Source organism: Mchenga conophoros, linkage group LG14, assembly GCF_057382185.1.
Source record: "Mchenga conophoros isolate Kocher_MC1m ecotype Shallow Benthic linkage group LG14, M_conophoros_male_GT1.1, whole genome shotgun sequence".
In the NCBI taxonomy this organism is placed as follows: Eukaryota; Metazoa; Chordata; class Actinopteri; order Cichliformes; family Cichlidae; genus Mchenga; species Mchenga conophoros.
Window position 1 is genome coordinate 37,531,846 of NC_140539.1, and position 10,988 is coordinate 37,542,833.

At 41.5% G+C, this 10,988-nt stretch overlaps 1 protein-coding gene across 1 annotated transcript; it reads right to left on the minus strand.

Moving 5' to 3' along the window:
• Positions 1-209: 209 nt before the first annotated feature.
• On the minus strand, positions 210-4,077 carry LOC146560351 (mRNA decay activator protein ZFP36L1). Its single transcript, XM_085244326.1, has 2 exons — positions 3,758-4,077; positions 210-3,175 (listed from the first exon to the last, which is right to left on the minus strand). The coding sequence occupies exons 1-2, from the start codon at positions 3,809-3,811 to the stop codon at positions 1,964-1,966; spliced, it is 1,266 nt and encodes a 421-aa protein (XP_085100452.1). The 5' UTR covers positions 3,812-4,077; the 3' UTR covers positions 210-1,963.
• Between the last annotated feature and the right edge of the window lie 6,911 nt (positions 4,078-10,988).

Below are 10,988 nucleotides of genomic sequence, written 5' to 3' on the forward strand. Positions count from 1 at the left end.
AGAATTCTACTGGAAATGTTGGTGAAGTGAAGTAAGAGTTTACGTGTTTATGTGGGAGAAAGGTTAATGGGCTACTTTTTGCTTTTTGTAATCATAGTTTACATATTAAATAATTGACCTAATTCTTAGATTCTGACCTTAAGAAGGTATGGTAACAAAAGGAAACAAGTATAATGAAATTCAAGATAGAATTCTTATTTTTTCAAGGACTTTTATTTTGAAATAAAGGTGGACATATATATTAAGATAAAGAGCTAGCATATCAACATAACCCATGGAATGTAAACAATAGATGCACTTAAATTATGTAAATCAAAACACGCATTATCCAACAACACAATATAGGTTCTGCTTTGAAAATCAAAATAAATAAGACTTTAAGTTAAAAGTTACAAAAACAGCTCGCTGTCAAGCCAGCAACAAGCTACAGCAACAAGAAGCCTCTCTGGACTCAGGACAGGTCAGAGAATTTTCATGAACAAAAAAAAAATTTCAATCTGGCCTAAATTTTATTTGAACTCGCGTGATTTCACCTGCCACTCAGAGACTTGGCAAGCTAGCGTGCAACAGAGGTCGACCAAACACATTGTCATTAAACCAACTCGGATAGATTAAAGTCAACTATAAAACAAACTATAAAAAATTTTGACCACGAGACACAACGGTCCTCATGTGCAGGACATCACCGCACTTTTCACACATTACAAAAGATGTTTTCGTTCTCTTGGTGGTTTTGGTGTATCTCATAATGTACCGACATTTTTAGTTGCCACTGCTGGCTCACATCAAAGTCTTGTTTTGCTTTATGTTTAACAGGATTTATCAGTTGAAGAAAATGTTACGTGAATCAGGACGTGAGGCTTAACAGAGAGGAGAGTAGACTCGCTGTGCGCTCACACCGACACCAAATGGCAGAGGATGCTGGAGAAGGCACTACACTGCTTGTGGCGTGAAAGCTCAGCGAGTCTTGATTTCTGTCAGGCCTATAAGCCAGTAAGGCAACATAAATACAGAATGCCAAAATGTTTCACGTCCTCCTTCCCTCTCCTCTCCGCAAGCCTTCTTAAAGCTACTGGAAAGTGTAAAACCAAGCAGATGGACAAAATGAATGCATAAGTAAAGCATAATTTCTCAGGCATTATTAAGAATGCATAAACACAATCACAAAGCAAACATGACATGAACAATAAATCTTACACAAAGCAATAAATATGGCTAAAAAAAAGTGTTAGGCTATAGTAATAATTATAACACTGTGTATCACCTGCCGTGGCTAGCAGTACTAGTAGGTTAGGAGAACTCTAACTTTGGTAACTAGAGTCAGTGGGATGCCTACACCTGGGCTAGATTTTGTTGCTAAAGCATTTAAAGTAGCTGACATACAATCAATTGATCAGTCAGTGGCAGCATACAGTTATTCAACCGTCTTGGACAAGAAGCTGGAAAGAATTACAGTTAAACTGCCCAAAATATGACTGGAGAAGTGCTGTAGGCTTGCATTGTTGAAACTGACCTGCAAATAAACCCAACAGTACAGAGCGAACAGCACTAATGTTAAATTCCTTTATAAATAAGGGTACAGGGAATTCTCACACAGAACTCCCCTCTGAGCAGGAACAGCACACGGATGACTGCTGAGCTGAGTGAAGAACCCTCAGAGTAGTCCCTAAAAATGGGTATACAACAGTATACAGCAGTAACAACGGCATGAAAAACAAGCTTAAGAAAAGAAAAAAAAGGAAAAGTCAGCTTAAACTGGACGAACACTGAGCAGCGCTACAACTGCTTGGATGAAAAATGCAATATGCACAAAGATAGGTACTCTGCTGGATTTAAGAGGGAACAGAAAACCCAATGTCTTAATTCTTTGTGAAAAGACCAACATCATATACTGGCCACATAGAGTTAAAACTATTAGACTATATATCCCTGATTAAATTCAGCCCTACAGTAAAACCCTTCCCTACTCATCTGAAACAGAAAGGCGGCTGAAGATGGGTAGTCGTCGGCCCTCGAAGCTCGGTGACTCTGTGCCACTGGAGGAAGAGCTGAGGGAGCAGGAGGATGTGTAGCCCTCTTCAGAGAGGGAGTCAGCTGAGGAGCAGCGCTGAAGGCTGGGACAGGCATTCAGGGAGGCTGGAGGCTGTTGGGGGAGGAGGTAAGGGAGGCTTTTGGGTGTGAAAGTTGAGGTGGGACACCGGGCGCTGACAGAATCGGTCACGGCGAAGAAGCGCAGAGCTGAATCACCGCTGTCACCAGCCAGGTCACCGATGCCAGAGAAGGGGAAGGGGTAATGCTTCAGTGGGCCGGGTTCGGGAAAGAGAGGGGAAAGGAGCTCAGGGCTTCCTACAGAGGACGGAGGAGGAGAGACAGAGGAGGCCCTGGTGAAAAGGAAGGAGCAAGGCTGTGACTCCTTTACTGGCTGGAAGGTCTGCGGAGAGGAGGAGAAGCCTGCGAAGCTGAGGCTGTGGCGCAGCAGAGGAGGCCTGAGCTTCTGCTTCTGTGGAGACGCAGCAGCATTGCCGGCATTGAGCTCATCCGCGTTGTGAATGAAGTGGCAGCGGGCACCGTACGGACAGAAGCCTATGGTGTGGAACGTGCGGCAGGGCTCTGTCTTATATTTGGGATGACGGTTGAGGCCTCTCAGCTCGTCCATGCCGTGAGCAAACTGGCACTTGGCACCGTACTTGCAGGCCCCGCTTTCCTCATATGTGCGGCACAGTTCCGTCTTGTATCGAGTGGAGATGTGTGGTGGTGGTGGTGGAGGCAGCGTGGGTCTGGAGGAAGCAGCTGAGGAGATGGAGGTGTTACTGATGCATAGGCCAGGTGGGGGGAGTAGCAGTGGTGGGGACAAGTTGGCTGCTTTGTCCTCTCTCCCTCCCAAACTGTTGCCCTCGATCATGCTGACTGAGCGGTCAACTCTGAAGGGGATGTGGCTGAGCGAGGAGCGGGGAAGCTGACCCTCCCTGCTCCACTGCTGGTTGGAGGTCACATTTAGGCCCCAACAGGCTGACTCGGTCATCTCACAACTGCTGCTGTTGAACTTGGAGTTTGGGAGGGTCACAGGGCAGAGAGAGTGACGTCGCTGGAAGCCGAGCACCCTTTGACTGTGCTGCTGCCGTTGCTGCTGGGAGCTGGTAGACGAGCCATCTGTCGCCTCCAGGCTGCGGAAATTCTGTTGCACAAAAGGAGAGAGGAGAAGAATAGATGAGTGCCGTGCATTCCTGGAGCTCTGGAGCGGGGCTTGCAGGGCCAAGGCGAGCTGAAAGGAGATTTTAGAGTTGCAGCTAAAGCCAGAGGTCTTATAAATTGGATTTGCTCAAACATCTCTAAAGTTGCACAAAAAAAAAACCAATTTAAAAATAACACATAATTTAAAAGAAACAGCAAAAAGCCTGTTTTCCTGTCACTGTTTCATTAAATAACATTTAAAAATTGCAAAAAAAAATATTAAATGAAGCCCCCAAAATCTGAAAAAGTTAACACGTGACACTGTAAAGTTACAACATAACACAACTAAAGATTGAACAGCTTTTAACACCATCTGAATCTGAATTTTCTACAAAATATTAAAGTTTAAACCACACTCATGCTTTAAATTAGACAATAAATTTGTAGCATTTCATCACTTTATGTTTTTAACACAAATAAATGAGCTTAATAATTTACTCCTAATTCAGCTCGTATAGGCACAAGCTGATCGTGTTTCAGGCATGCTGGTACACATATATAAAGGTTTTTGATCGGTCTCTCTCACCTTGCAGAACTCCTCATCTAGTTCCAGGAAAGGTGTTAGAAAGTCGGAGGGCATGGTTAGCTCCACTGTCCTCACCGAGTCAATGAGCTGTTGTCTGATCTCACAAGGATATTAAGCACAGAAGTTTTTGGGGTCCAAAGAGAAGGGGAAAAAAAATTCTGAAAAAGCTCAGGAGTAAAATTTAAAAATATATTTTGGGGGAAGGAAAAGGAAAAACAAAAGTAGCCCAGTCTGTTGTGAAGGAGACAAGAAGTTTGGGAAAAGAGCAAAGTGTCCCCAGGAGGAAAGTCACTCAACCATCTGTTGGAATCTCCTTAAATAGTTGGGGAAACCCACCCACCTCCTGCCTGTGTGCTTCAGGGGGCGGGCAGGGAGGGGTGTGTGTGTGTTAATGTGCGTTAATGTGTGTGTGTGTTTGGGGGGAGGGGGTCCTGAATTGTAATGGGCAGGGAGGGCTCGGCGAGAGGAGGAGGGAGCTGAATGAAGCTACTTTTGTACCCATTCATTACCAAATCCTTAAAAGAGGATTTTTTTTGGGGGGGGGGGGGCAGGCTCTCATTTTATTTAGGATCAATACAGCTGAGGAGTTAATGATAAACAACTTATTGTCATAAGGGGAAAATATGAAAAAAGTATATCTGTATTCCCCCCGACAGAGGCAATCAGCCTGAAAATAAGCAATGCTGTTTATTTATCCAAGAAGTTTTTATACATCCGTTCTTCCGAAATGATGATACAATTTATTTGATAATTTCAAATTTTATTTATTGTTTAGCTACTGCATTAAAATAAAAATTCATATGGATTCTGGGTCTAAGTTGACAATAGATTAAAAAACATTGTTAAAAAATGAATCATAGTTACTTTCACATTAGCAGGTTGTCCATGAATAAATGTTCTGTCACAATAAAACATTAATAATGGCCTGGGATTTTTTTACGAGTCTGATTTAAGCCTATAAGACCTCTTAGTAATTTTCATTATTTTATTTTATTTTATTTTATTTTTTTAATTTTTCCTTTCTGGTTTAGATTTGATCTCGTAAAGCACCTTTCTTGACTGGTATGCTTGAAGTATGCTATATTCCCTTTATACTTAAGAAGAACATTCAGGTAAAACTGAGTTGAGCGATCTCACATTAGCTTCCGTTTCATGGCCTTTGTGTGTGGGGTCTGGATGTCTCCCATATGTCCCTTTCGTCTGTCTCTGAGTCTAAATTTCATTTATGTTGAATCCAAAATACCCACAGGTGTAAACTGAGTTTGAAGATGTCAGAAAAACAAAACAGCCAGTCCCTTGTGAACCACACCCAGTTTTGTGAGTAGTTTAAGTTGTTCAAAGATATCCCAGAGGTGTTACTGCTCAGTCATTTCAGGTTTTTCCAGAAAAAAAAAGAAAGAACAAAATAAAACAAAAGAAATTGATTGGACCAAATGTTGCCACCATCACTGAGCTTTTCATCAGTTTCAACTGCCAAAATGTACTCTGTCAGTTACTGTTACGTCTGTGGCCTCACATTTATGAGAGATAAGAAGTCGTCCTTACATCTGGGTCAGTGGTGAGTTTTCATCTTCACAGATACTGTTGCTGTGCTGCTGCACTGTAGCACTGTGGACACTGCAGGCACATTTCAGGCAGCGTTAGTGTCGTTGTCGGCCTGCGTGGTTGTAGAGTGCAAAGGGTTTGAAAGCCACGCAGGAAGGGTGTGACAGAATTTCAAATGGATGATAATGGTGCAGATTTTTAAACAATTGTTTGGGGGAATTATTCATCTACAGGCCTATTCATGTTTACAGCTTGAAAAGGGCTGTAGATGACTGAGGCACAGATGAAAAGGCAGGTCAGTGTTCAGGCCATAAAAATAGCTTAAAGACTGAGTGAAATACCTGAATGGTGAGTTTGACGATTGTGCTATTTGCTGCATGAAAATGCAAATGTCCTCTGGAGCTCACATTAGCCTGTTTGGAACCTTTTTTCTATATGCAGTAATCGCTAACTAGTAATCATCACACGTGTTGCCTCCTGTAGAGTCTTTCCAGGCAGCTCTGTCGCCTCAATCACAAAGAATATTTTCAGTTATGCAAATGCATCTGAACCAGATTATTTCCTCTGTTTTCCACTTCTGTTTAAAGACAACTGTGAAAAGTATCCCCACTTGATTTTACTGGAACACCAAAGCTCACATATAAAAATGGCTTAAGAAAAAAGAACTACAATTACCAAAGTGCATTAAAGTAAGAAACTTCCATTTGCTTGGCCATACATGTGAGTCAGGTAAAGACTGTGCTTTGAAATCCTAGGATACATCCTTGATTGGATTTTCAGAATATAAGGACCAATGCATTTATAGTCTTTATTGCTCAGAAGTGGAAATTATGGTCAGTTTGTGTGGGTCTGCGGATTGAGAGGTTGTGGGTAACATACGCATACATAACTACAAGCATTTCTCAAAAGAAAGCCAGCAGTGTATGACCTGAGGGTGTTGGCAACATGGCAGGTAAAATGCTGACTGATTAAAAACTTGACTTGAACAGGACAGTGAGTTCACCACAAAAGGGAAGAAACCCCAAGAAATAATGAGAAGCACAGATGGAAATCATTACACAAAACAAACTGTCCACTACAGTCACTTCTTATGTGTGGGAGGAGCTAAGCTGAAGGACCAACAATGTCACAACTGAGATGCAACAAAAAAGACTTGATATTTTTTGCCTCCATTTGTAACTTTTTCTCCTCCTGTAAAAGCACTGATGTCTGAGTGGCGACACCAGGTTCAGGAGAATACTGCAGTAAGCACTTGCACTCTTAGCGCTGGGGTAAATGGGGCGGAGATGTGGTGATGTCACTGTTCATGTTCAACACAGACAACACAGCGAGGACCGTGCTGTTACCATCAGCAGTGATAAGTACCCAGAACTGTGAAGATGTCTGCAGTAGACAGTTTCCTGAGGAAACTTGTTACTTAAACATACTCTGTGTTTCAAAACAAACAAAAAACAAAAACTCAAAATAATCCCAGGTAGCCAAAATCAAATGAAAATGTATGAAAATCTATAAACTGAAATGAACAATGTAACTGTTTGTGTCTGACATGGAACGAATTTGAAACTGATTACAGCTCTTTCCATTGATAAGTTAAAGGTGAGATTTAGAAAGGATAGTTCAAGGTCATTAAAAAAATTAGTTAACAAGTAATCAAAAAATCAACTAGACTAATGCTATGACCGAACAGAAACAGGTAAAATCCTGATTGTGAAATTAATGGAAATAAATGTGAAATGAAAACAGACAAAAGAAAGTTTAGAACATAAATGAAAAAAAGTGCATTTTCTTAAGCTTTGTTGTTGTTTGTGGCTTTTAGATCTGAGTGACAGTTACAAACACAAACTGTAAAGAAAACACGTCTTATCACAACACCTCGCCGATACAGTACGTTACTGTAGCAAGTGTGTGTGTGTGTGTGTGCGTGTGTGTGTGTGCGTGTGTGTTCAGGAGTAAAACTGTAATTCAGTGTGGTTTCCTCCCTGTGGTCATCAGGTTAGGTAAGACTTTCGTTATGCCTTTCCCCCCTTACACCCCCCTCGCCCCCATTTTTTCAGATCAGTACATGAATCTGTTGCCTCTCCTTATTTTCCTCTCTCTCCCTCCGTTGCTGTGGTCGGGCCTTCTGAGTGACACAGCAACTGAATCTATTCTTACATAACCAGTGTAACTGTCTGTGGGTGTGTGTATGTGTGTGGGTGTGTGTATGTGTGTCTGCTTTAGTGGCTGTTTCCTTGTGTATTTTTGCTGTTACAAAATGGTGGTTAAACACCCACAACACGAGTGCAGAGGTGAATATCTTCATTGCAAATAATTGTACCCACAGAGTGGATTCATCTTAAAGCCGGCTGTCGGTGTTAAACCAGGGCAGAGGTAGTTCTGTGGAAAACGTTAAGTCGAATTACTGTTAGAAAAGAACGCACAACTGATAATGCTGTGTTGGGTTGTGTGCATAAAATGCTACAAAGTGGAGAACTCTCAGCTCTGCACAACCGGTGTGAAGTGGGTGTGAAAGCTGCATTATCCGTTTTGGTTAGAGCTAATGGTTGTCGCAGACTTCCTGAATCCAAAAAAGGTGTGTGAGGAGGGGATTTCCAAACTACACCACCATCCAGCATGCAGGGCGAACCGCATTACTGAGACAGAGTGCACCAGTTTATATTCACTCATTTATTCATATATTTAGCTGTTGTTCTGTTTAAATACCATAATGCATGAATTAATGGAACGCTTGTAAAAACAAAAAAACTACTTTTAATCTTTTTATTAAAATTATTTATTTTATTTTTTTATTTTAACATAAAAAGACCCATTATAGATGCAATATTCAAAGTGAGCATTTGACCAAAGTCAAAGTGTTAGTGTGCAGCGCATGATATCTTCCTCTGTAGATAACAGAAAAGAGCTTTTCTGCTCTTTCTGCAGTGTATTCACTCTGCCCACAAAATGCTGCAGCACTTATTTATTTTTTTCTGCTGTGAAATTATGATCCTAAAATGGTTTACATTGTAATTGCGAATCTTTGTGCTTTCAAATGACGTGTAATTTGATTCAGAATGGGCCAGCAGCAGTGGGATTTTCATTTGGTGTGTTGGGAGGATAATTAGTTACAGATGAGTGTAAAGTGTACGTCCCCATAGGGAAATAGTTCCTCTGCATTTAACACATTCACCCAGTGGGCAGCCACCAATGCAGCGCCCGGGAAGCAGTGTGTAGGGACAGTACCTTGCTCAGGGGTACCTCAGGGTAGCCGTTCAGTGGAGTCGAACCCCCGACCTTCCGATCATGGGGCCACCACTCTACCTACTGAGCTATCCCTGCCCCAAAGATGCAGAAAATGCATCTAAAAAATTACCTTATGAACTGATATAGAGCTTTGAGTGGACTTATACATGTGTTAGGAACTACTATCAGGGGTATGTTCCCACAGTCATGGTGGTGGGTTACGCTCTGCTGGCCGAGTCAGTTAGCAGTAGTTTGGGTGGAGATGAGGGAGGGGCAGGTTTACAGAGGCTGGCAAAAACAGTAAAACAGAGGTTGGTGGTTAGGTCGTATGTTTTCATTATGCTGACAGCCAACACAAACATGGGACGTGACATGTGTCAGTCAACACTGCTGATACTTTGACAGCCCGCTGGTGTGTGCTCTGAAAATACAAGCTGTACGCAGTGCTAGAATAACTCCGAGTGAACACGCACGCAATGTAGATTAGTTTTTGCTTTGTCACATTCACACACACAGTGACGCTGCCTCTCTCTCTCTTGCACACACAGACCCAGCATGGTTTTCAGCCCCCTGTCTGAGCCTGTCTTGGCCTCTTTGTCGAAGCCAGCGGGACAAGAGCCCCATTGTCCCGAGGCTTCTCCATATGTTCCCATATTCATCTCAGTGAAGCTTTATGGACAATACCGGCACACAGGATCTGATCAAACTGTCCTCTGAGGCTTAAGCCAGGACAAGAGCTCACCAGAAGCCTCATGTGGCTGTACTGCAGTGAACTGCAAATGGTTGAACAACTGATCACTGAAGCTGGTCCCGGCAATAGTGAAAGTTGGCTATTTGATGATAACACAGGTTTATGTACTTTTAGATGACCAAGGTCTCTCCACCTTCAGCCATAAGTAATCCTAATCGTGTGTTTTAAATTTTTGACCTCTTTAGATGTCTATTTTATTTTGCACCCTTGAGACTTTGGATGAAAAAATAAATACAAATTTGGAAATCAAATATTTTGATAGTGTTGGGGGTTCCTGCTCAACATCTATGAGTACTTTGAGCTCAGGGGGTTAATGTCATGACTTAGACTCCAACACTCTTGGTGAATTAGTCCATATGAATGAATCTAACAAAGAATAAATTCTAACATAAGCATCATTTTTAGCGTACTCGTTATTTTATTTTCAAGATTGGAATGAGTTTTTACATAAAATCAGTCTGGGAGTTTTTGTATTTTTTCATGCAGCTCTGTTGGGTAGAGGGACGTCGTTTCTTACAGAAACTCATGCTGTTTAAATTGAATAACCACGTTTACTAAATTAGACTCACAAATGCCTTCTGACCGCAGCGGACCATTGGGCACTTGTGGATGCAGACAAATAACCCTGGTGTACGACAACAAGGGGTCAAGTTACACATCAGGGTTCTTTATGGGTTGCTAAACAAAGGTGTAATTTTTTTAGTTGCAATTCTTAAAATCTTCCTGTGCATTCAGAGTCAGTTGTGTGCTAAAAGAACAAAGATTATTCAGACTACCTGTGAGCATCCTGGGGGTTATCAGGTGGTAAACGAGACACTATTGTCAGACTTCTTTGAATCTACTCTTAAACGCTTAGAGCACATCCTCTTTGGAGCAGCAGTGTTCCACATAAAGTCGCTGGGATTTTAACTACCTAAATAAAATAAAAAAACAATTAATGGTTTTGATATTCATCCTGCCATCCTCCCTCTCACTGCCCTCCATTGTCATGGACGTAGGCTCGTTTAGGTCATTTCCATTTCAGGGTGGATCTGAATAGTCATCATGTGACTTGTTTACAAGGATATAGTTGTTGTGTTGTTTGTCGTTAACACATCATTAGGTTTCATAGTTAGTGCTAACCGCGGATCATTTTCACAACCTTTTCAAACTGTATGACAAAACTGGTGACTGCAGAGGACCGAGTGTTTTCTACTTTGTGTGGCAAAAGATTTTCCTCCTGTGGCCTTTGGCACAAGTACAAACACTGGTCATGATAGCGTAGATTTTGTGCGCTCTGTGTGTGTTTTTGTGTCATAGCGACCGAGCTCAAAGTAACACGTAATGCTTTGACAACGATAAGAACAGATTTGAACATGATAGTGTCAAAAATGTTCATAGATCAGTCTTGAACTCATATTTTCATTTAAAATAAAAAGCAGGGTAAAAAAAAGAGCATTAAAGGTGGGTGTGGTCACACCTATGAGTAGTAATTACTACTTTATAAACTCATCGACATGTTGATGGGCGTGTCTAATGTGATCCAATATGAGCATAGTTTCTCTTTATCCTTTTATTAATGAAAGTACCATTTTTGGACATGAACTTAAATTGTTACAGTATCAATAGTAATAGATATAAAAAGGTGTACAGGATTTCATTCATTTGTTGTGCATATATGATGGAGGAGATTAGACACCTTTGTCTTTTTTCAGAACATTATTTTTTATGCAA

What these genes read in the sequence shown, in the direction of transcription:
- LOC146560351 (XM_085244326.1), bottom strand. Translation starts at nt 3,811, where the DNA reads ATGCCCTCCGACTTTCTAACACCTTTCCTGGAACTAGATGAGGAGTTC. An exon ending in TAGATGAGGAGTTCTGCAAG is followed by an intron (nt 3,176 to 3,757) that starts GTGAGAGAGACC and finishes TTTGTGCAACAG; the next exon opens with AATTTCCGCAGCCTGGAGGC.